Source organism: Chinchilla lanigera, unplaced genomic scaffold (assembly GCF_000276665.1).
Source record: "Chinchilla lanigera isolate Chin_1 unplaced genomic scaffold, ChiLan1.0 scaffold00085, whole genome shotgun sequence".
NCBI classification, from domain to species: domain Eukaryota; kingdom Metazoa; phylum Chordata; class Mammalia; order Rodentia; family Chinchillidae; genus Chinchilla; species Chinchilla lanigera.
This window is the reverse complement of record NW_004955486.1, coordinates 8,662,878-8,686,618: the sequence shown is the minus strand read 5'-3', so window position 1 is coordinate 8,686,618 and position 23,741 is coordinate 8,662,878. Positions and strand designations below refer to the sequence as shown.

Below are 23,741 nucleotides of genomic sequence, written 5' to 3'. Positions count from 1 at the left end.
AGGTGGGCGGGGGATGCCCAGCTGGACGGGTCTTCTCTCTCTCTTCTTTTTTTTTCCTCCCGGTACCGGGAATGGAACTCACAACCTTGCACTTGCCAGGCAGGCACTGTGCCGCTGAGCTAAATCCCCAGCCCCATGGGCGGGTCTTCTCACAGCTTCTGGGAAAGCTAATCAGGGTAGGTGAGACCAGATGGGAAGTCACCTGTCTGGGGAACCCCTGGCCCTGTAGATGTCCTCAGTGTCACAACCATGCTGGCTGGGGAGGGGTGGGGGCAGAAATCTGTGCTCTTCCCATGAGAGGGACAGGGCAGTAGCGGGCAGTGACCTGACTCTTGTTGGTGCCCTGGGAGCCGTACCCCTGCGTGCCCCACATCACGTTCAGATTCTGGGTGTCCCACCTATCAGCATGTCGTCCTCTGGGGGAGGGGGTACCGAAAGCGTCCTGTGCCCCTAGCCAAGCACACAGCAGGTGCTACATAAACGTCAGCCAAGCGTGGCAGGACCCAGGGCCCAGGCCCAGCTCGGCCTCAGCAACCTCCCTGGAAGCACGGCCATCAGCTCCATGCTGGTGGTGTTCCTGTCATCCGTAGCAGCCGGGTGCCCGCACAGCTTATTTGGAGCGGTCCCAGTGGAGGTGCCTGAGGGACCGAAGTATAGAGCAGGTGACAGGGTGACCTGGCAGGTCCGGGAAAGGCGCGTCTCATTTCAGGCCCTGCCAGCACTGTCGTCCCTTCCTCGCTTCCTCCATGATGTTCCGTCCAGTGCCCCGGCTCAGAGGAGAGGGCAGCGTGGCGCAATCTTTCTCGTTTCCGTGATGACAGTGGAAAAATGAGATGAGGGCTCAGCCGGAGCAGAAGCGTGTGATTCTGAGCCGCAGCCCCGCCTCCACTTCCTGCGGCTGCCGGGCCTCCTGAGCAGGGCTGAGCTGGCCCGGCGCTGTGGCTGGGGCTGCCTGCTTTGTACAAGAAGAGCAAAACTGGCGGCACCCGCAGTGCCTCTCGGCTTCCTGCCCTTTTGCTTTCTGAAGGGAGTGCTTCTCTTGAGGTGCTTCACCGGCAGCCGTGAGACCAGGCCAGGAAGAGCGATGCCCGCGCCTGTTTCCCGGAGGTGACATCCTGCTTCTCGCAACCCTGGGGTGCAGAGGCTGAGGTGACCAGCAAGATCCACGACGCTGCACCCCCACCACCGTCTCGCCTGTTTTCCTTTGCAAGAGTATTTTAAAGAACCGTAGTAAACTGCGCTCAACACAGAAGTCTCCACTTTAACCACGTGTGAGTGTGCGGCCTGCTGGCATGGGGCCGTGGTCTGAACACCACCGACAGCATTGTCCACCCCCAGCCCTTCATCACCCCTTAGAGAAACTGTTGCCCAGTGCTGCCTTCCCAGCCCCGTAACCTGGCCTCTGTGAGTGTGCCTGCCCTACAGAGGTCCCGAGTGACTGCTCACATTATTAGTTGTTTTGCAGCTGGCTCATCTCACTCAGCACAATGTCCTCAAGGTCCACCCATGTTGTGGCATGTGTCCACACAGTGTTCCTTTTCATGGGCAAATAATATTCCACCGAGAAGACATGCCTCTCACCCACAGGTGCACTTGGCTGCTTCTGCCTCCACCTACTGGGTGTGGTGTAGCTAGGAATGCAGTGTGCCCACTTGGAGGTGGCCTCAGGAAGCAGGACCTGAATCCCCAAGTTCAGGGTCCAGTGCCCCGGCTCAGAGGAGCAGAGAGGAGGGGAATGGGGTTGTGCTGGGCAGTAGCCCCGAGCCCTGGCACATAGCAGAGCCCCAGGGGTCCCCCCGGGGCTGCCTGGAGCTTGGCCTTCACACTGCTACCTGTGGGCATCCCTTGCAGGCCAAGACCTGACCTCAGCACAGAAGCGTGCAACACCGAGCAGAAGCGAAAGCCGGAAGTGCCTTGACCCTGGGCTGACCTGGGCTTCGCTGTGTGGGACAGAGAAGCACAGACGCGCACACCTTTTCCACCGCTGTGGGCAGAGCCCTGGTCCCCGGGTGTGTACGTGCATGCGTGTGTGTGTGTGTTTGTGTGTGTGTGTACACGCAATACACCTGGGCTCTTTCAGCTGTCGCATCAAAGCCACCTTCCAGGTGACCGAGCTCAGCAAGCGGAGCCACTTTGGTCCTCAAGGGCCACTTTGCTGATGAAGCTACATCACGGCCCACAGCCATGGCCACAGAGCACACCTGTGGGCAGGGCCCGCGTGGGACGTTCCATGGAAGCGTTGTCGGACGGCTTGCTGTGGTTGCGTATGTGGTGTGCTGTGGGTGACGTCAGGGTGGGGCTCACGCACCTACCCAGAAGCTGCTGCCTAGGAGAGAGGCTAAGCGGCCACCACCGTGGTGGTCTGGTGGGTCCTCCCGGCGGCGGCCTGTCCGTGGCCAGGTGTGGCGGCCTGGGGGCAGCTGTGTCCAGAGCACAGGAGGGAGGCTGGGAGGATGATGGACTGGCACTCGGGCGTCAGGGCTGCCTTCTTCCCCCACGTTCTTCCAGCAGGTGCGCCTGGTGCCTGCTCTGCGTTGGGTCACTCCAGGGTGTGGTTTGACTTTTCGTTTCCTTGACAATGCACTTTGAAGCGCAGAAGTCTGACCTCCACAAGCCAGCGTCGCCGTGCGCCGGTCGCCACCTGTCTAGTGGGGGGGGGTCCGCTTGCTTCTCCTGCAGGCCTGCGGATGCCAGGTCCTCAGCTGCTGCTTGCAGGCGTGAGGTTGTTACTCAGCCTTCCCTGGCTTCATTTTGGACAAACAGACTGAGTGTGTGGAGTGCCATCCTAGAGGTCCCCTCCGCGTGTGTGCTGCTCCCCGCTACCGCAGTCACTCGGGCTCTCTGGACGTGCCCAGCACCGTCCAGCAGTGACACGGGCTCTTCTGTCTCGCTGCCCCTCAAGCGTTGCCTTTTCATCGCCCTGCTGTGTCTGCCTTTTTATTATTTATCTGTATTGGGGTCCATTGGGCTTGGGTTTGGGGGTTTACAGGTTTTTTAGACAGCCGCCCCTCAGGATTTCCTCAGGTGTGTTCCTGTCCTTACCTCGCCCTCCTGGGGTGGGCGCTCCCGATGGCGGCCAGCTTGCCATTTCTGGGCGTGCTGCCGGCGGCTCCTTGTCTCGCACTGGGGGCTCACGTGGGGAGGCTGCCGTTGCTTGAGCTTCAGGGCCCTGTCTCCTGGGCGCCCCTCTTTGGTGCTGAACCCCCAGGGCCCAGTACCCGGTTCCTGGATGGAAGGAAGGCTCCTGGGCTCGCATGGTCATGTGACTGTGGGGGGTGTCCCAGAGGAGGGGCCTTGCACACACAGAGACCCAGGCCTGTGGGAGAGGGGGCGAGAGGAGCGAGGACCTTGCCCCGGTCTCAGACCGCGGCTCCGCTGCGAGGGCGCTTGGGTCAGAGCTGCTGGCCCGCTGCGTGGGCAGCCCGAGGACAGGGCCGCCCACACCGCCCACAGGTCCAGGGTTTCAGATTTTTATGCAGCTCCCTTTTGGTCTTTCCTGGCTCCCCGTTCTCCCACACTGCTCCAGTTTCCTTGAAAGCCTGTTTGAGTTGTTATTTCGGGGTCCTGGCCTGACAGTGATGGTGCTGATGTTGTCTTTGGGTCCCCTGGCTCTTGGGGGGTCACGTTTTTCTGTCGGTTGGCCCCCTGGCAGTTTCTGACTGTGAGTTGATCCTTGTGCCTTGACTGTTTTCGTGGGGTTTTGGGGGTGGGGTTTCCTCTGGAGGACGCTGTGCTTTGCTTTGATGTGCAGTTCAAGCCCTGCTATTCTTTTTGGTCTTCTTGTGGCTGTTTTTGAAGCTTATTAGAGCAGAACCTGGTGTCTTTGCTCTGGGCTTGGCCTGGCCCTGCGAGGGCTCTCCTGGCTGCCTGAGGGACCCATAGGTCTGTCCACAGCACTGCCCCGAGCGAATGTCTCCAGCCCCTGAGCCCTGGGACCATCAGACTGCTGCTTTGCAAGCCTTGAGGTGTGGTGCTTATTATTAGGGGGTGCTGGGCCCTGACACAGAGTGCTGGTCCTTTTGTCTGTGCAGCCCCAGCATTTCTGGAGCTCTGCTCACGGTGCCCATCAGCATAGGCTTTTGGCGCCCTGGCCTTGTTTGTCCTCCTTAACCCAACAAGACTGCTGTGACCTGCTGGACGGCCTCTCCCTCTTGGGCCTCTTACACAAGAGGGCATGAGCACGAGCACCATTCACACGTGACCTCTCCTGAGACTCACATTTTCATATGGTGCAATTTATGAAAATGGTTGATTCTTGCATTTTCTGTTTCTAGCTTTTGGGCAGGTGGGGAAACCCAGGCTGTTTCTCCTTGGTGCACAAGTAACCAGTTTTTTCCTTCTTTTTCCCCTCAGTACTGGGAATTGAACCCAGGGCCTTTGTAAAGAGCTACTATCCCCAGCCCTTCTTTTAGCTTTAGCTTTTGATTTTTAGGTAAGTTCTTCCTAAGTCACTAAGTTGCTCAGGCCTGGCTTGAACTTGCAATCCTCCTGCCTCAGCCTCCCTGACTCCTGGGATCACAGGTCTCTGCCAGTGCCCTAGCTGCCAGTTCCTTTCGATGGACACAAGCTGTTTCCAACAGCCCAGGGGGGCGCCGTGGACATTCCTACCCAAGGACGAGTACCTTCCTTGGTCCCATGGTGCAATGACCTCAGACCCTTTAGTATTTACCCCTAAACCACCCTCCACACAGCCGCTTGACACTCCAGACAGAGCGTGACTGTCCCTGTGTCCCTCGGGCCCCACTGTGCAGCTGCGGTGACTCTTGCCCTCCCTGGTTGTAACCCGGCGCCCTCGGCCTCATTGCCCTCACCATCCTCGCTTGGCCGCTCAGCTCTTCTGCTTCCTCTGAGCTCGCAGGTGCCCTTGCCTCCCAGAGGCCACAGGAGCCCAGGGCCCCCAAGGGCCTGGGGACTGCAGGGTGCCTAGAGCATGGCTTCTCCTTGGGTCTGGTCCCTTCCTGGTCTCCCAGGGTCTGTCCTCGAGCGGAGCCTGAGGCAGGGAGAGTGGGGCTGGGCTCTGGGGCCGCTTCTCAGATGAGAAGCTCACCCCCAGGATGAGCGTAGGGGCAGCCGGCGGTTCTCAGGGGTGGGACCGGGTACTGACGCCAGTGGGTAGGATGTCGGGAAGCTGCCCAGACCGGCCCCATCTGGATCCTGAGCCCATTCGCCGCTTTTCCGTTCCGCCCGAGGAGCAGGCGGCTTGGGGGACGCGCCTGGCCCCTGAGAAGTCCCAGGCCGCCCCCACGCTCACAACTTGCTGATCATCTGTCCCATGCCAGGACTCTCCTCAGTCCCCAGACACAAGGCTGGGCAGGCCAGACCCTTCTGTCCACCTGACGACCCTGTGGCTTTGCTCCTCCCCACACCCCAGTTCTGCCTCTGACCATCCACAGAGCCCACCTGGTGACAGGAGCCTGGCATCAGCCCCACTGTCCGTCCTCTGCCCACAGCCCTGCAAGCCTGCACCCGCGCATGTCCACACACTCGGTGCCAAGTCCCTCTCTCCCAGAGGCTCAGCCCAGCCCTCCTCCCTGTCTCCCGACAGGCACCCACCCGAGAGCCAGGCATGTGATGTGCTTGGGGGGGTGGACACCAGGTTCTTATCCGTGGGGCTCACACAACTGGGAAGCTGAGGCTGGCTGTGGAGGCTGAGGCGTGCAAGTGGCCCCGGGGCCTCAGACCCCATCCTCCAGGGCTGGGCCCAAGTGCTGGTTCCCCAGCCTCCCGGCTACCCTAGTATCCTACGCCACCTGCAGAAGGAGAGGGGAAATGGCGCAGGGGATTTCCAGACAGGCTGTGGCCCACGTCCTGCAGGACACCCTGTGTGTCACACGGGCTTGACGGACCTGCTTCATGAGGCTGGAGGGGGCCAAGCCCTGGGCAGGCGTTGAACGGACCTCTCCCTGCCCATTCCGAGATCGAGGAGACTCAGGAGGCCACAGCTAGCAAGGGACACTTGGGGGACCGGGGTCCAGCCTCCTTGGTTGGCCTTTTGTCCTAAACCCAGCTGGCTGGGGCTGGCGGGGACACTTGCACTGAGGAGTGAGTGGGGACAGGAGCCGATTCCACCCCGAGGAGTGGCCCTGGGGTGTCCCTGTACCCTAGAGCCCCCACAAGGTCTGAGGCACTGTGAGCACTCCCCAGGGCTTGTGGGAGGATAAGCAGATGGGGATGCCCCTGCCCTCTCTGGAAATCCCCATGGGCACGTGGGCAGGGCTATGAGTTCCTGGGAAATGCTGGGGGAGGGCATCCCCTCACTGCCTTCCAGCTGTGAGGTGGGGACCTGAAGCTCCCACGCTCTTGGCTCCACCTGATCCCCCCACCTAAGGACTGGGGTGCTGGGCTCTTCCTCAGGAATGGGGGGCCATCTGGAGACCCTGTCCCTGAGTGCAGGCAGGCATTGACCCATCTAGACTCAGTGCCCACCTGACCCTGTGATCTCACACCTGCCACCACGGCCCCAGGACGTGCAGTTAGTCAGTGACCACGAGGGCCAGTGGCACCTAGTGTGACCTCTGCTCGGGGAAAGCCCTTCTAGCATGCGGCATCCTTAGCTGACCCCCAGTGCCTACAGCTGGGGGTGATGGGTGCTTCCTTGTGGGGGGGCCCTGGCCCTGCCCCCTACTTCTGTGGTTGGCCACTCCATGGACACTCTGCCTCAGTCGAGAGGCCCAGGGTGGGTGTGATCCCCTCCATCAGGTCCAGAGGGATGCTGCACAGAGGCAGGAGGGACAGGCTGGGGACCCTGCAGGAGGATGCGTGCCAGTCAGGACCTGGGCGGGATTCTGGTGGGTCTGGATCTAGCCTGGCCGTGCAGAGGCCACAGAGAGGCCCTGGGCCGTCCGGGCTGTGGGTGGGGGCAGGGGTGTTGAGGGCTGGCTCAGCTGTGCCTTGGTGAGGGGGCTGGGCGGCTTTGTGAGCCCCACCTGACTGCCTCTCCGTGCCTCAGAGGGCGGCTGTGGGGCGGGAAAGCCCAGTGGGCAGCAGGGAGGTGGGTCTGGCTGGGCGGCGGTTCCATGTGGGAGCCTTTGAGTAAGAACCCCCTTGTCTCAGGGGACAGTGGGGAGCCCCTGGGTGCTCAAGGATGGCAAGGGACCCTCCATCCCAGAGTCAGGGTGGCCCTCCTGTAGAGAGTCACCCCTTCCCAGAGCCGTGCTGGGATAGGAAGTGACCATGGGAGGTGGCTGCATGGGGGATGGCTGCGAAGCAAACTGACCACGAGGGAAGTGAGTGTGAACTGGGGGAACCGAGGTAGTTGGAAGACACCGCGGGCTCAGCAGAAGCTGAAGCAAGCAACAGGAAACACAGGGCGTCTTGAGCCCTGAGGCAGGCAGCAGCAGGCCTGCTCTGGGGCTTTCTGGGTGGGCAGAGGTAGTGCAGGATCCTGGAGAGATAGATGTTGCTGGGTCTCAGCAGGGCCGGTGGCTGGAAGGCACTCTGCTATCCTGGGGCCTCCTGCCACCTGCAGAGCCCGTATCCTGAGCCTGAGGCCCCTCCCAGACGTGGAGCTAAGCCCCACCTTTCAGGGTGGGGACAATACCCGGTCCTGCCCCACAGGGCAGCAGTGGTCAGAGGGACTGGGGGGTAGTCCAGGACAGGGGGACAGCCAGCCTGGGACAGGGGCGTCTCAGCAGACAGAAGTTGGTAGGTCACTAGGGTCTGCCCGTGGGAGGGGGCTGCGTCAGTCTGCTGCTGTTTTACTTTTGCTTTTACTTTTGCTTGCTGGCTGAGAACAGCTCGGCTGCTGTCTTACCAGGAAGCCCTTGAGGCCCAGAGCTTCCAGTGGTCCTGCCCAAGGGGGCCTTGGCCGTGCTGTGTCCTAACCACAGTCATGGGGGCTCTTCCAGGCTGGGGGGCATCCTGACCAGGGTCATGGGGGCTCTGCCAGGCTGGGGGCCTCCATCCTGGCACCCAGTGCCGGAAGCCAACACCCTAAGGCTGGTAAGTCCTCCCACTCCCTTCTGTCCCCATTTCCCTCTCCCTGCTCCCGTCCCTAAGTGACCACCAGCCCTGGGATGCAGAGACAGGCCTTTGTCCGCTGCATCCCAGCTCTGGAGCTGACCTGGCCCCAGGCTCTGCCCTCCGTCCAGGTGGGGAGGTACAGGGAAGAGAGCCACCCACCTAGCAGACCCCTGCTGCCTGCACCCTCTTCAGGGACAGGTGAAGTGCCCCCCTTCATGGTGAGGGGGCACTTCCTGGGAAGGGACTCTTGGCAACCCTGGGCAGGAAAGAGTCCCGCGGCTGGCTGTGGAGTGCTGGTGTTTCCACCTGCAGCCCTGTGATAATTCGTTGTTTGTGCAGAGCGATAGGGTCCAAGGGTTGGAGCTGGGTGGCAACCAGCTTCCTGCCAGGGTGGCTTTCTGCCTGCCCTGCGGGGCCCAGTGTCAGCCTGGCGTAGGATTCTGTGGGACCCTGGCCTAAAGCAGCCCTGTCCCTATTTGAGCTGTCAGCACCTGAGGCCAGCCTGGCTCGCTGCTCCCTTCCAGAGAACAGTGGGTCCAGACCCGCAGGAGGCCAGGAATGGCTCAAGGCTGCCTGGGAAGGGTCCCTGGGGAGGGTACTCACCCAGCTGCCAGGTGTGACAGGCACAGGTGGAGGCTGAGAAGGCCCGACCTAGACTGTTCCCCTAGCCTGTCCAGGTGCCAGCACAGTCGTCCCCCACCATGGCACTGCCAGCCCAGGAGCTGTTGCTTCCTGTCTGCCCCACAGGGAGACTGAGACACCAGGTCAGCCTGGCAGGGTCACAGGGCAGACAGACAGCTGCCTCCCTCCATCTGTCCCCTGCCCAGGCGCTGTGCCTCCTGCTGCTGGGGTCCCCCCAGTGTACCCCTGCCCAGCCTGTGTGCAGAGAGGAGGAGTTCCCGGCAGGCTCAGAGTGCTGCCCCAAGTGCAATCCAGGTAGGAGCCTGAGGGCCCATGCTGGGCCAGCCAGAACCCCTTCCCAGCTGGCCCGAGCACCTCCGTCCTCGTGACTCCATCTCAGGTGACACAAATCTCCTGTCCCAGGGGACGCAGATAGTGCTGGGGCAAACCCCGAAGCCTGGACTCCTCCATCTTGGGACCCTGGCCCTCCCCTGTCCGGGGGTGGGCTTGGGGGATGGGGTGGCCTGCATGACCCCAGTCTGAAGCTGAGGAGGACAGGCCCAGGCCCAGGGGACCAGGAAGGCCCACATCCTTCCAGACCTGCCCTGTCCTAAAGCAGGTGCATTCCTGGAAGGCCGCTGGGCCATCGGTCTCCAGGGGACAGCTAGGTGACCCGCAGCCCTTGTGGGTGGTGTCCCAGTGCTCGGTGCTCGGTGGGGGCAGACGGAAGCCTGTGGGCCTCCTGCTGCTGAGCTCTGCCCCTGGCTGCAGGTTTCCACGTGAGGCGGGTGTGCAGCGAGGTGACGGGCACTGAGTGCTCGCCCTGCCCTGCGGGGACCTACACCGCCCACTCCAACGGCCTGAGGCAGTGCCTGCGCTGCCGGGACTGTGAGCCAGGTGCGTGCCACCCGTGCAGCAGACCAGAGCCCGGGCACCCACCCCAGGGGCTCCCTGCACTCTGCCACCTGGGCCTCCTGCACCACGGAGCCACCCTCAGATGGAACACCGAGGCCCTGAGAGCCACTCGGAGCTGGATGGCAGCGCCACCTCCCCCTTCCCCCTCCTCATCCCCCGGCTGCAGAGACACAGCAGGGAGTCCTGCTCCCACAGGGGTGGGCAGAGGTCTAGGCAGCAGGCAGATGGGAGGTGCAGGACCTGTGGCTGCCCCCAGGCCCCCACTGGCAGTGACCCAGGTCCGGGCTCAGCACAGTCCTCAGTCTCCCTGCGGGAGAGGAATGTGGCACCCTTGGGGGCCGGTGCAGAGCTTGTGATGCTCAGGAAGGGGCTGAGGGAGACAGTGAGGGCTGTGGTCCCTCGGGGTTCAGGAGGCGGTTGGGGGCTCAGACCTAGGGCTGCAGTGCAGCCCACAGACACAGCCACTGGCTGGGGTAGCACTCGTCTAGTCGGGCCTGGTGGGGACCCAGGTGGCTGGTGACACTGTCCTTCAGGAGGAACGAGGTGGGCAGGGCCTCCCTGTGCCGGCCTCTGCCCCCCTTGGCCTGGCGGCCTGGAGGAGGGCCTCTGTGGGCAGGGCTGGGGTGGCTGGTTCCTGGCTCCTGGGGCCCTCACTCCAGAGCCTACTCTGCAGCTCCAGAGTCCTGTCTGCACACAGGGCCTCAGATTCCCCACAGGCCCGGCTCCCCTCTCAGGAGCCTGCTGGGCTTCTTCTGCTCTAAGCTGTCCCTGCCGCTGCTGTCCCTCGTCCATCATGGGGCTCACACCTCTGTTTCGGGTACCCTGGGCGTCATGTTCTACCTGGCAGGGCAGGGTCGGGGCCCAAGCACATACTCAGACCCACAGGATGCAACTGGTCATCCAGACCTGGCTGATCCCAGCCACACATCCGTCCCGTTCCTGCGGTGGAGGTGACAGCAGCCACCTGGCCGCTGGCTCAGCCCCTTCTCTTGGCTCAGACATGGGCCTGGTGACCGGGAAGAGGTGCTCCAGTACCCAGGATACCACATGTGACTGCAGTCAAGGCCACTTTTGCAAGGCCCAGGAAGGGGACCACTGTGTCCTGTGTGAGCCTCATACCACCTGCCACCCCGGCCAGAGGGTGAAGGAGAGAGGTGAGCCGAGGTAGCACATTCACGCTCATCCCCAGGGCCCTGGACACCATGGTACCCGGCTCAGGGGACCTGGCGGGGAGGCAAATGCCGTGGCCAGCCCAGGTTCTCCTGTCTCAGGAGCAGGGGAGATGAGAGGAGGTCGGGAAGGAGGGTAGGCAGGGGACGGAATCACCCTGGTGGCTCCAGGGGGGCTGGGACCCCAAGTCTCCCTGCCTCCTTCTCAGGTGCCAGGGAGGGTAGCACTGGCAGGGGCTGATGGGGCAGCTGGTGGGCAACGCCAGTGACTTCTATGAGTCATGGTGTGACCCAGGTCTGCCATCCTTTCCCCAGCTGGCACCAGGCAGGACTGAGGCTCCAAAGGGCCGATGCCACCCTGCTCGGGGATTCCCAGCTCCACCTGCCTGGCGGCCAGCCCTCTGCCCTCCCCGCATCTCCCCAGGTACCAGCAGTCGGGACACACTCTGTGCTGATTGCCCACTGGGAACCTTCTCGCCCAATGGGACCCTGGACCAGTGTCTGCCCTGGACCAGGTAGGGAAGCCTGAGCCCCGGGACGCCAGCCCCTCCCCAGCAGAAAGGGTCACACCCCAGCCTTGGGTGACACCAGGGTCCCAGCCAGCACCCTGGGAGGAGTCACCTGAGCCCAGGAGGGAGCTGCCTGGACCTGCTGTGGGGAGCTGCTGCCTGCCCTGGTGGAGTAGGGGATCCCAGGCTTCCAACTATGAGGCTTTCTCTCCCACCTGCACTCTGCCTGGTCCCTTCCCTCTGTCTCCCTGAAATGGGGGACAGCAGGACAGACAAGAGGTCACAGCCAGAGCTGCTGACCCGGAGCTGCCCTGAACCGCGGCCCAGGTGCCCCTGGGCCAGGCCTGCGGCGCCATGCCCTCCTCTCTCCTAGGTGCAGCGGGTGGCTTCAAGGGGAAACAGAGCCGGGGACCAGCAGCAAGGATGTCACCTGCTCCTTCTCGTGGGCCTCTATTCTTGTGCCCTGCTTTTCGGTGATTGTCCTGGTCCTCATTCTTCTCGGGGCCATCTGGATATGGAAGAAAAAGAAATGTTCACCCGGTGAGCCAGGGTCAGTGGTGCTGTTGGGATAGCTGTGTCTGGTTTCCTGCTGTGACAGGTCCACGTGTCCCCAGTGTCCTGGTGAGGGGGGATCCTGACTGCTGAACCACCCCTGCCACCAAGACCATGGAGCCTAGCACCTGACGCCCTTCCGCTTGGGGACCATGGGGAGCCCAGGCACCCTGCTTCACTCGGGGGTCAGAGGTGACCTGCCGGGGCTAGGACTGTGTCTTCCTGGAGAAGTGTCCTGCGTCCCTTCCTCCTCCAGATGCCACCACTGTGCAGGGCCAAGCAGGGCACCAGAAGCCACCTGTGAAGACCCAGCACTGGCCTAGGCAGCCCCATGCACGGACCAGGCCCGCAGCCTCTACGTGCAGACACACGAAGGGGCGGGTCAGCACTCTGAGTTCTTACCCCAGGCCCCCAGTGCAGAGAGGTCTGGGGATCTGAGGCAGGCTCGGAGTGGCTGAGCCCGAGTGCGGCCCTGGCGGGGTGGGGTCCATTTCACTCTGTGGTGTCCACCCCTTCCCTGGATGCCTGGTGACTTGCAGGGGCATGGATGGGCTGGGACTGCTGGGACGGTGGCCTCCTGAGGGACAGGCCAGGCAGGGAGCCGTATGCACAGCCTGTCTCACCTTGCCTCTGTGGGTCAGTCTTGGGGACCACACAGCAAAGCCCAGGCTGGGGCCCCACCCCCTCACCATGCACCTGTGTGCTAGGTCAGCTGCTCTGGCCTCTCCCGTGATGGGGGTTTCTTTGTATTCCAGGCTATGAGGCCCCGATGACCAACCCCAACCAGGTACCATCACCCCCGCTTTCCCTGAGTTGATTTCTGGGCTGTGTGGGTGGGGGCTTTTCTGGCTATTAGGGCCCCCGAGTCCTTAGTCTACAGCTGAGCCAGCCCCGCACATTGAGGGCGGCAGCTGGGCTGGGAGCCTCCAGGCCATGGCTAGGCACCTGGACACAGCACACATTCTCCGCTTACCCGGCAGGAGAGGCGAGGCGGGGCAGAGGACCCTGAATTTACTGAGGCCCTGCAGCCCTTGCCCGACGTCACCACTGTGGCTGTGGAGGAGACGGCTCCCGTGCTCAGGGAGAAGGACCCTCACCGCTGATCACCAGGCTGAGGGGCAGCGGCTCGGTTCTAGGATGGCACCGCTGGCGAGAGCTGGCACCCACCCTGAGATGGAGTGTCACCAAGGTTTCCACAGGCTGTCCGCAGCTCTCAGGTGGGGCCCAGCGTCCTCCAGTCAGCCCTGGTGCAGCCCAGCCTTGTCCAGGAACTCAGTACCGTGGAAGGGTACAGTGGCAGCCGCTCCGCACCCCAGGCCCTGCTCCGGCCATCTCAACCACTCGCCCAACCCAGCTCCCATCCTGTCTGCGTCCTGGAGCCTGGTCGTGCTCGTCTGGAGGTGGCCCACAGTTCCACCCGCCCCAGGGTGGGCTACCGACAAAAGTGGCAGTAAGCCCCTCTCCTGTTTTATAAGATCTAGTTATACCCAGACATCTCATCACTATAAGTAACATTTCTCATCAAACCTCCTTCCCCCGCCAGACTCCCACCTGGGACCACAGCTCGGGGCATGCCCTGGCAGGAGCAGTGTCCCTTTCCATTGGGTGCTCACTCACTCCTCCTGGACCTCGGGGTGACCCGGGCTCCTCAGCTTGCTCACTGGGATCATCTCTACTCTTGTCCTCATTTGTGTCCCCGGGGTCTCTGTGGGCTCCTTTCCCACAGGCTCTTGGGTTCTTTCAGCACTGACCATCATTTCACAAGAACGTCCTGCATTTCTGGCGCAGCTGGCTGCCGCAGGCTCGTCTTGCTTTTCCCCGCCCCAGTTCTGGGGTCAGCATTTTCTCCTGAGAGTGCTGGCTGCTCTCTGGAGGATGGGGTTCCAGGGCCAACACTGGTTCCTGGGCCACATGGCATTAGTTTTATTTTTATTTTTTGCTATATAGAGAATTGAGCCCTGGGCCTCAAGCCTGCTAGGAAAGTGCTCCACCACTGAGCTAAACCCAGTCCTTTTGTTTGACTTTGTTTCTAAAATTTACTTTGAGACAGTGGCTGGCTAAGTTGCCCACGCTGGCCTTGAACTTTCGACTCTCCTGCCTCAGACTGCCCGGTGGGTAGGGTCACAGTGTGCACCTCTGCACCCAGGGTACGTGTGCTCATTGTTGGGCCTCCAGGAATTCACCATGGACAGACTTAGGAACTCTACTCCCACACATGTGCAGGCACACATGTAGGTGCGGACATGGAGGCAGGTGTGCAGATATGTAGAACTGATGTGCGCGTGGCCTCATGCTATATAAGACTCGAACACGCCCTGCCCATCTTGCTGGCCATTGGCGTGCATGGGTCCCTTGCCTGGTGGAAACCTGTGCCCTTATCCAGACCCTGCTGGCCGGTACTCGGGTGTGTCACAGCTCGGCTGGCCGAGGGCTGATGGCTGCTTCCTTTTGCTGTAGGGTTTGTGGTCCAAAACTGCAGACAGTCCTGCAGGTTAACTTTTATTTTGTCTTTCGTTTTGAGTGTGTTCATTTAATCATTTGAAATATGATTGTATTCACTGCTTGAGTTTGACTTCTCTTCGCAGTATCCTCACCACCCTTATTTTATCTCCCCACCTGTCTCTCATTTTCATCTATCTCCTATCTAATCTGCCCTCCTACTTTTTAGATCTGAGGAACACTAAAAAGGCTTAAATGCTTCTGTTAGCGGTCCAGGAGGTCCAATTAAGAGGCAAGGACTGGCAGATTGTGCGTGCTGTCTATATGAGTCCCCTGCTGAAAATGAGATTCAGGCGGTTGACAGCACAGCACGCTGAAGGCTGCACCTGTGAGGCACTAGGCTGACGTCGGAACCAGGACTCCAGCGAGGCATGGAGAAGGCCTTCTAGTGACACGCAGGGCCCTGTCCACCAGGTCACAGCTATCTTGCATGTCCACTCACCCGTGCAGATCCAGCCTGGCAGGACGCAGCTCTCCTGAGTCATAACCCTGTGATGGTGCCTGATCAACCCTGGTCTGTTTTCTCCAAATCCTCCCCAGCACACTGTAAAAGACAAAATCGCTGAGTGGAACCTGGAGCTTTATGACCTGGCCCTGGTGGATCAGCACCAGAGATAGGTGGGGTCAGCCTGCGATAACCTGGAACATTCTGGCTTGGATGGAGTCACTTTTTTCCTAACTGCCTTACAACCCCCCTGCTTCTGGCCTAGCTCTTGGGGATCTGCTGCCCAGGGCCACACACCTGTCCTTCCGTTCTCAGTAGCTTGCACTCTGCCATCCTGGCTGTGTATCTTCTGTCACGAGGCTCCTTTGGGCGCTTCTCAGACGCTGGGCCGGTTGTTCCAGAACATCACCTTCTGACAGAGTTCAAATCCCTTAAATATCCAGACAGCTGGAAGGAGAGCATCTAGTCCACACTTGGGCCTATGCCCACCTCTCTCAGGTATGGACAGAGCCAGGGGACTGAAGACCTCAAAGACAGAGGCCAGCATAGCCCTGCAGCAGGCTCCGGCTTCTCGGACACCTCATGAGCCCTGGGCCTTGAGATCTTTCTCTAGCCCATGGAGTGCTCGACTCAGGAGGGACTGCATTAGCAGTGCACCCCAGTGACCCTAGATGCTGGGAAATGGTGGGGAGCAGGGCTGGGGGCTCACGGATCCCTCAGGAGAGGCACAAGAGGGGAGCCACTGTTACCATCCAAACAGGGCTGGTCTCACATGAAGTTGAAGAATGAAATTGTAGAAAAAGGAGGCAGTTAAGTAGGGTGTTTACTGGAAGTATAGGATGGGGGAACTTTTAGTAGTTGGGAGGGGACCTGAAAAGGTGTCACCAGAGTGGGCTTTGGTCTAGGGCCCTTTGTGTCTGTTGGCAAGGTCCCTTGCTATGAGAGGTCAAGGTGGCATAGAGTTTGGGTCCCTGCTCTCGTATGACCCACAGAGAAGCAGCACGCGGTGGCCACGCACTGACCACACATGCTTTGGCTCACCGGAACTCTTGCTGCATAACTAAGGAGAAGGAAGCAAAGGGGGAGGGGATTGGCTGCAGTGGTCCCTTGCCCACGTTTGCATTTACATTCCTGGGCTTAGAGATCTGCGTAGACTGAATTACGGCTTAATCTTATGGATGTGCTGTGTTCTTCAGAAGGCTGACCAGCCTCACGCCCCCTTAGGCCCAGCTCCTTGCTACCTGCCTATTTATGAGCTAAAGAGCTAAGCTGTCTCTCACAACACCATCTCTGGCTTTCTTCTAGGGTGCTTCTGGAGATGGGGCCTCCTGCTCCTCTCCAGGACTGGCTCCTGGGCTGTGTGGCCGCCGTATCCTCCTCTGGGCTCCCAGGCACTGCTCGGCCTCTTTGGCTCTTCCTGCCTTCATTACCTGGAAATTAACCCCCTTTTCCCACCTGGTCCTCCGGGACCAACCCTAGCACTGCCACCCTCCTAGGCTGAGGGCAGCAGCCCCCTCCCAGGCCTCAGCTTTCCCATCTCTTCCGGGGGGCCTGTGGACAGTGTGGCAATCCCCTTCCTTCTCCAGCCCCACTGGGGCCCCTGGAGCTGGTTGTGGGGTCTGAGGGGTGAGACCAGTCTCCTGAGCAACAGGCTCTCTCTGTATGGGCCAGGCTGGAAGGCCCATTGTTGGCAGATATATACAAGTGAGCCTGAGGGGCGCGAGGTGACCTCGAGTCCAAAATACCACGGTTGCCAGTGAAGTAAGGAAACAAAGACTTCGGTGTATTACACATTTGTAATCACTGGTGAGGTCGCAGGCCTAAAGCGATCCCACAGAGCACAGTGACATTTTCAGTCACACACATTCCTCCTAAATCCTGGCCACCTGGCCACTCAGTGCACATAGCTTCCTGGCTGCCATGCCCACAGCCCAAAGATGTCAGGAAAGGAACTGTTCTTTAACGACGGTCCTGCCTTGGGCTGGTTTAATTAAAAACCCTAGCAACATAACACTGGGTCCCGCAAACCCAATCCCTTACTTTTCTACTATAAATTTGTACTTTAGTGTAATCGTGGCTGGCTGTGTGTCTCTGTACCTTTCCTTGAGGGACAGCAAGCAATTTGTGCTTACCCACTTGGTAAGCTGAACAGCAAGGTGTGTACAAGTGTGTAAAAGTGACAAAATGGGATTTTTACCCACCTTATCCTCCATCTGACTGGTTTTGCATATGTTTACTTGAGCAACACAGAGGATCCAGTAGACCTATACCACTCCAGGATTTGTTTTAAAAAGTTGTCTTTTGATTTTTCTGGTAGAAGTAGCCCAGTTCAGTACAATGGCACATGAAAACTAGATTTGCAAGTTTTGGAGGAGGTCACAAGTGAATCATCAGACTACTCATGCATGGATGATGAAGATGATCCATTACGGTAAAATCCATGCTTTCATCGCAGAAGAGTGGTGTGGGTGGATGATGATGACGACGACTTGACATTGGTCATGTCAGCCAAAGTTCCTGTGACAGTGAAATGGAGCAAGAATCAACTGATACACAGGGAATGCAGACTTCCTTGATTCAGATGATGAAGAAAACAGCAATGTGAGTACATATTTGACTAGTTGAAATGTAAGATGGCCACACAACCAAATAAAATGATCCAGTGTTAGAACTAGGTCAGAAAATATAGTGAGGATGTTGGCAGGAGTGAAAGGTATTGGGCAGAATGCCAGCACTGCCATTCAGCATTGGAAATTGAAACAAAATGCTACAAGACGCTGTGAAAGACACAAAGGCTGAGATGCAAGTAAAACATTATGTACCAGCAGCCACGTTAAAAAATGTATTTATTAGGACACCTCACTAGCTGAACTGAAAGCATTCCTAGGTCTGCTGTACTTAGCACAGGTTTCTCATGGCGACTGCAGGAATGTAAAAGACTTACGGAAAAGTGATGGCTCAAAATAGGGCATAAAAATTTATGCCCTTGGAGATGCAAAGACTTACGCTTTCAGTTTAGGCATTTATCCTGGAACTCAGCCATCAGGCCCTTGTTTGTATGGTAATGAATCAAATGATGTTGTGAACAGATTTGTTGCCCCTGTCTCCCAAACTAATCAGGATATGACATTGGACAACTGGTTCACCAGTTTCCAATTGATATTACATTTGCTAATGGAGCAGAAGTTGACCAGCAAAAGAACTGCAGGCAGGAACACAGCAGAAATTCCAAGTGAAATGTTGCAACTAGGGGCTGGGGATTTAGCTCAGCGGCAAAGCGCCTGCCTGGCAAGCGCAAGGTCGTGAGTTCTGTTCCCGGTACCGGAGAAAAACCAAAAAAAAAAAAAGAAATGTTACAACTTCAAAACAGAATCGTATAGGACAATCTTTGGATTTCAGGAAGATATAACCTTGGCCTCCTATATAGCAAAGAAAAACAAACTGGTACTGCTGATGTCAGTATTGCACCATGCGGAAATTTTGACAAGGAAACCTTGAGAAAATGGAAGCCTGAGACAGAAACTTTCAACAAAGCCAAAGGTGGAATGGATGTTATTGAGTTATGCAGCAGCTGTGACACCACATGAAGCACAAAGCATTGGCCACTGGTTGTGTTTTACTCGATCCTAAACGTGTGTGGCATAGTTTGATAGTTTAGAAAGGAAATAACAAGTGCAAAATATATGGAGAAATTTTCTTAGAGGACTGGGATTGGGGCCATAAGAGATCATTTACAGCAGAGGAAAAAATGTTTCTGCCCAGAGAACTATGCAAAAAAGGTTACGGGGCACGCTGGTGAGCTGACAGGCGACCAGGCGGGTGCAGCATCACAAAGACCCACTGTGACAACAGGAAAACCAAGAGATGTCAACTGAGCCCTACAAGAAAGGGCAGGAAAACAAAACATACGTGCTATCAGTGTAAGTGGTAGTTGTACATGGAACATGCAGTTCTCATGTGTGAAGACTGCCTTGGGTGTGACAGTTGAAGCAAAGCTTATTTCTGTGGTAGACTTTGGTTTGTCTTTACATCGTAGTTCACATAGCTTTTTATTTTTTATGTTATCTTTTAGGTTTTGTAAGCAAGTAAACAGCTGATGTGAAAATACTGATGCTTATTCTAAGCACTTATGACACATTTGATATTTTATTTATTGGCATCTTATTCCCCTGCTAAGTGCACATTGTACAATACAGTAGGAAGCTCCTGACACAGCAGGAAGACAGAGAATGACAAGAATGGCCTGTTGCACGGGAAGGGAAAGCTAAGCACGCGTGCTATAGTGTAAGCGAGACGTGTGCATGGAACATGCAGCTGTGTGTTGAAGCAAAGCTTGCTTTTGTGGGAAGAGTTCCAGATACTTTCATTGTAGTTTATATAGGAATTTATTTCTGTTATACTTTATTTTGATATTTTGTTGACTACACACTGTATAATAAGAACCTCCTGACAAAACAAGACCTCTGAGATGTCAAGTATGTCCTACAAAAAGGTCAGCAAATCAAAACACATGTGCTGTCCATGTAAATGATAGGTGTGTATTGAATGTGCTGCTGTCATGTATGGAGACCGCCTTGTGTGACCACTGAAGTAAAGACCTTTTTTGTGACAAGCTATTGGTATTTTCATTATAATTTATATAAGAATTTGTGTTGTTCTTTTTTAGACTTTGTACACCAAAAAGAGTTGAGTTTGAAAATTTTGATTTTTTTATAAACACAATATTAAAAGTTCAACACTATGTTTTTGTGATTTTTTTTCGTGTTAAGTACTCATTGTTTAATATCCTAAAACTCATACAATTATAATTAATAATTCATCAATAGAAATATTCTACAGAATAAACGTGGTCTGGAAGACCCACGCTTCTGTGCCTTTATGACAGAATTAGTGTTATGCTCCCCTAAGAACTTATCTTTCTTAATTTCCCCCCCAAGTTCCTTACCTGATGAAAGCCCCTGAGGAGATACGATCTAAAGAGAACTGGAAGACATTTTGCGATGCGCAGTAACTTTTAATCAAAATGTTGACAAGCAGTTCCCTAAACCCCAGAGACTTCCGCGTGGACAAAAATTAACCCACGCTGCTACTGCAGGCGGATGCCTTCCCCCTTCAAAGCTCAGCTCTGTCTCCTTACACTAAATTCTACCTCTGCGTGCACACTGCCGTGAAACTGCACAGGTAGGGGAAAAAAAAACAGGTTAGGTGGTGAGAGCAGCTCTGCACTCGTGCGCTGCGACAGACACCACCCCTCCATCCGGGTAAGCCTGGACCCCTGCCAAGCCGCGAAGATTCTCCTCCAATCGCCAGATGCTGCACTCTGCGCAAGCGCATCACGTGCGGAAGGTCGTCAAGCTTGGGTTGCTGTGCTATTGGCTAACGGATTATGAATATGCAAACCTAGAGACCCGGTTCAGTCCAGGCCCCTGGCGGGATCGCCATTGGAGGCGGAGCTAGGGGCGTGTCTAGCGAGGAGTCGGGAGGAGGAGCGGCCACTTGGGGGCGGGGTTTGGAGCAAGGAGGCAGAGCTGGGTAAGAGAGCGTCCCAAGGTCGGGCGGGGCGTGTCAGGGGCGTGACAAACTGCATAGGGGCGTGGTCTGGGCGTGGCCCGCGGGGGCGCGCAGCTGGCTCTGCATCGCGGTAAACTCGGCGAGGCCGGGAGTCAGGAATCGGGATCCCGGAGGAGCTGACGCCGCCATGAGCGCTGTGGACCTTGCCCGCGTGGGCGCGTGTGTCGTGAAGCACGCGGTGACCGGGGAGGTGAGGCCAGGCAGGTGCCTGTCAGCCGGGGTGGGGGTCCCAGTGCCCCGCGGGCGCGCGTGTCGGGCCCAGGGTGCACACCGGCCGCGCCCCTGACCCCGCCACCCGCCCCAGTCCGTGGAGCTGCGCAGCCTGTGGCAGGAGCAGGCGTGCGTGGTGGCCGGGTTGCGGCGCTTCGGCTGCATGGTGTGTCGCTGGATCGCGCGCGACCTCAGCGGGCTCCACGGGCTCCTGGACCAGCACGGCGTGCGCCTGGTGGGCGTGGGCCCCGAGGCCCTGGGCCTGCAGGAGTTCCTGGACGGCGGCTACTTCTCTGGAGGTGCGACCCTTCCCTTTGCCCATCCCAAGTCTGGCCCGGTGTGTTGGCGATGTCCTCCCTGCCCCCACCTTGTGCCCTCACAGAGCCCTCGGCCAGTGGCAGAGTTCCACGGGTCCCCTGTGGGTCTCAGCCCCGCCTCAGGGTGGTCACCTGTCCCGCACCGAGGGCAGGGTGCAGAGGGCAGAGTGTAGGGCGTGGAGCCTAGGTAGGGCTGGGGCACACCTGTGGGTTCCCTTTCTAGAGCTCTACCTGGACGAGAGCAAGCAGCTGTACAAGGAGCTGGGCTTTAAGCGGTAAGTGTGTCTGTGTGACGGCACCCATGGGTGCATCTTCTTGCTGACATCCTCCTCTCAGCTGTCTGCTCAGCCCCTACCCCAGCTTGCCAGCCCCAGGGGCATCGCAGCTCCAGCCAGCCCCTCTGCTGGGTTCTGTAATGTGGGTGTCTGTAATAGGCTTCTCTCCCAGTCGGCCAGAGCGGGCATGGAGCCCAGGGTGTCTGTCAGAGCCATGCTGGCTGCTGGTGCCACATGCTGCCTGGCCTGATTGGCAGTGCCAACTGAGCCACATCCCTGGGCATACCCAGCCTGGCCAGGTCCCACATTCCACATCCTCTGCAGAACTCAGGCCAGCCATCCATGGGCGGGGTGCCCGTGGTTCCTGTGGCTGCTCCTGGCCAGGTTGGTTGCTTGATGTAGCTGCCTGGTGCCATCTCGGAGCCCCTGCTGAGGTGAGTGGGTAGGGTGGCGCCTGACCTGAGCTGGTCTCTGCCTCTGTTGGAGAGCGGGAGGAGGCGCTGGGACTCAGGTTCTGCTAGTCAACCTGGACCAGGGAACTGGTGTCTTTGCAGGTACAACAGCTTGAGCATCCTGCCGGCTGCCCTGGGAAAGCCCGTGAGAGACGTGGCCGCCAAGGTTTGTGGCAGCCAAGGTCCTCTGGGGTCAGGGCTGGTGGGGCCCCTGGGGGTTCCCTCTGGGACTGGCCCTGTTCCTCTGCTTCAGGCCAAGGCTGTTGGCATCCAGGGAAACCTGTCCGGTGACCTGCTGCAGAGCGGAGGGCTGCTGGTGGTCAGCAAAGGTGGGTCAGGCCACATCCTCAGTGGGACAGCCTTGCTGGATTTGGTGACCGCACTGTGCCCATCTGTGGCTTGTCCATCTCCTCGTACTTTCCCCTTTGGGTGTGGCCTGCTCCTGCGTGTCACCTTGGCGAGATGGTGGAACAAGAGTACATGGTGCAGGGGCTGGGGATTTAGCTCAGCGGCAAAAGCGCCTGCCTGGCAAGCACAAGGTCGTGAGTTCGGTTCCCGGTACCGGAGAAAAACCAAAAACCAAAAACCAAAAAAAAAAAAAAGAGTACATGGTGCAGGTGGCCTCCCAGGTTGCCCTGACCACCTGCCTGCTGCCACAGGTGGTGATAAAGTTCTGCTGCACTTCGTCCAGAAGTCCCCGGGTGACTATGTCCCCCGGGAAAGCATCCTGCAGGCCCTGGGTATCTCCGCACAGGTTGATACCAGCAAGCCACCCCAGGTGAGTGAGGCCTGGACAACACGGCCTGCTACAAACAGTGCCCCTCCACACCTGTGCACATGGCGTGCTTGGCCAGGGCTCGAGCTATGGCCTCTGGGGAGTTGTGTGGGCCCCAGGCATCGCTGTCCCTGTGATTCCATTTGCAGAGGGAAGAGGCTGGGAGGGACCCACGGGGGGTGTGACCAGACAGGCAGGCCTAGCTGGTCCTCCCCTGTGGACAGTGGGCTGCATGGGGGCTGCATGCTAGAGAAGGCCGCCCTCTTAGCTGCAGGAGCCAGGGGCCTGTCTGCTGTCCCTGTGTGGTGTTAGTGTAGTCCTGGCAGCTGCCCTCCTGCCCAAGGTGGACAGGAGTGGCCCACAGGCCAGGCTGCCTCCTGTGTCCAGCATGCCCCCTTCTTTACACTGGTGGGGGGCCACTGGGAGTGTGGCCAACCTGACCAGGCCCGTTTCTCTGCAGTGTGATGAGGAGGTGTGTGGGAGGTGACAGCCCCAGCCTCTATGGACCTGGAAGACTTCTGCTGCCTTAGTGTTCCGGGTGCTCAACCAGAAGAACCATGCCGTGAGGGTGCTGGCTGTGACACGGGGCGTTGTCTGATTCTTGGGCAGCACTGAGCCATTAAAACTGCTGTCCCTGGGCACTGCGTCTCTTCACTGGACACACCCTGTATGTCTTTGCTGCTCCTATCTCACCCACTGTGGGTCCCTAGGGGTGCCCCTGAAGGCCGTTGTCCTTTTCAGGAAGCATGCCCCTGGCGTATCTGTGGACCTCAGGCCTCTGGCTCCTGGGATGCTGGGGACAGCCCTGACTGCCTGGTCATTTCCTTCAAGGTGACCTGCACCTGGTGTACCTTTGTCTGGGGACCAGCAGACAGGCAGAGGCTGGAGAGAGTAGGTTTTGGGGAGATTCTTGGCTTGGTGGAGGGGTGGGTGGATTTTCAGGGAGAAGGTGGTTTGGCCTCCACCACATGCATTCTGGGACAGCTTTGTGCCGTCACCTGCACCCTGCAGCCATAGCCATGGCCTTGGCCTGGACGTCTTGGCTAGCTCAGCATGTGCAGCTCTGGTCACCTTCCCTGGGTCCCAACAGGCCCAGAGGAGGGGTCCGGACCGCCCACCCACCGCAGACCTTGTCCAAGAGGGCTCTCTGGTCTTAGTGGGTTCTAAGGACCTCAGCACCTCCCTGTCCCTCCTCAGTCCAAGCCTAGGTGACCATAGTGTCCTGGTCCCCCGCCGCGGTCACTTACAAACACACAGCAGGCCACGTGCACTTTGAAGTCCAGCTATGCTGGCTTCCAGTGACACAGACCAACTCTGCAGTCTCAGCTGTACTCCCCAGGCCCCTGGGCACCTCCAGGCCTCTGTCCCCTTGAGTCAGGCTCCCCCCATTTGACAGGGCATTGAGGGGTAGTCTGGTCACTGCTGCCCCTGGCACGGGGAGGCTGAGAGCTTGTCAGGAGCCCCTCCTC

General features: G+C 58.5%; 2 protein-coding genes across 8 annotated transcripts; both read left to right on the top strand.

Annotated features, from left to right (window-relative positions):
- The first annotated feature begins 1,941 nt into the window (after window positions 1-1,941).
- Window positions 1,942-16,437, top strand: Tnfrsf14 (tumor necrosis factor receptor superfamily, member 14). 7 transcript variants are annotated; one of them, XM_013504244.1, is made up of 9 exons: window positions 1,942-2,009; window positions 7,737-7,941; window positions 8,790-8,898; window positions 9,355-9,480; window positions 10,497-10,652; window positions 11,092-11,182; window positions 11,550-11,716; window positions 12,484-12,515; window positions 12,709-16,437. In XM_013504244.1, the coding sequence occupies exons 2-9, from the start codon at window positions 7,873-7,875 to the stop codon at window positions 12,829-12,831; spliced, it is 873 nt and encodes a 290-aa protein (XP_013359698.1). In that variant the 5' UTR covers window positions 1,942-2,009; window positions 7,737-7,872; the 3' UTR covers window positions 12,832-16,437. The 7 variants fall into 7 exon arrangements, with proteins under 7 accessions (XP_013359698.1, XP_013359700.1, XP_013359699.1 ...); XM_013504246.1 differs by lacking the exon at window positions 1,942-2,009 and adding an exon at window positions 6,805-7,644 and having other exon boundaries at window positions 11,550-11,726; window positions 12,709-12,776; XM_005404162.2 differs by lacking the exon at window positions 1,942-2,009 and adding an exon at window positions 6,807-7,644 and having other exon boundaries at window positions 7,848-7,941.
- Window positions 16,438-20,249: 3,812 nt separating this feature from the next.
- On the top strand, window positions 20,250-22,911 carry Fam213b (family with sequence similarity 213, member B). The gene is made up of 7 exons (XM_005404161.2): window positions 20,250-20,433; window positions 20,548-20,752; window positions 20,994-21,045; window positions 21,600-21,663; window positions 21,751-21,826; window positions 22,157-22,275; window positions 22,733-22,911. Exons 1-7 carry the CDS (start codon window positions 20,371-20,373, stop codon window positions 22,757-22,759), a joined length of 606 nt encoding a protein of 201 aa, XP_005404218.1. The 5' UTR covers window positions 20,250-20,370; the 3' UTR covers window positions 22,760-22,911.
- The last annotated feature ends 830 nt before the right edge of the window (window positions 22,912-23,741 follow it).

Bases quoted from the DNA above. Each gene is read 5' to 3' on its own strand.
- Fam213b (XM_005404161.2), top strand. From the start codon at position 20,371: ATGAGCGCTGTGGACCTTGCCCGCGTGGGCGCGTGTGTCGTGAAGCAC. The intron at 21,664-21,750 runs GTTTGTGGCAGC...CCTCTGCTTCAG, and splicing joins TGAGAGACGTGGCCGCCAAG to GCCAAGGCTGTTGGCATCCA. The intron at 21,827-22,156 runs GTGGGTCAGGCC...CTGCTGCCACAG, and splicing joins GCTGCTGGTGGTCAGCAAAG to GTGGTGATAAAGTTCTGCTG.
- Tnfrsf14 (XM_013504244.1), top strand. From the start codon at position 7,873: ATGGGGGCTCTGCCAGGCTGGGGGCCTCCATCCTGGCACCCAGTGCCG. The intron at 9,481-10,496 runs GTGCGTGCCACC...CTCTTGGCTCAG, and splicing joins CTGCCGGGACTGTGAGCCAG to ACATGGGCCTGGTGACCGGG. The intron at 11,183-11,549 runs GTAGGGAAGCCT...CCTCTCTCCTAG, and splicing joins CAGTGTCTGCCCTGGACCAG to GTGCAGCGGGTGGCTTCAAG.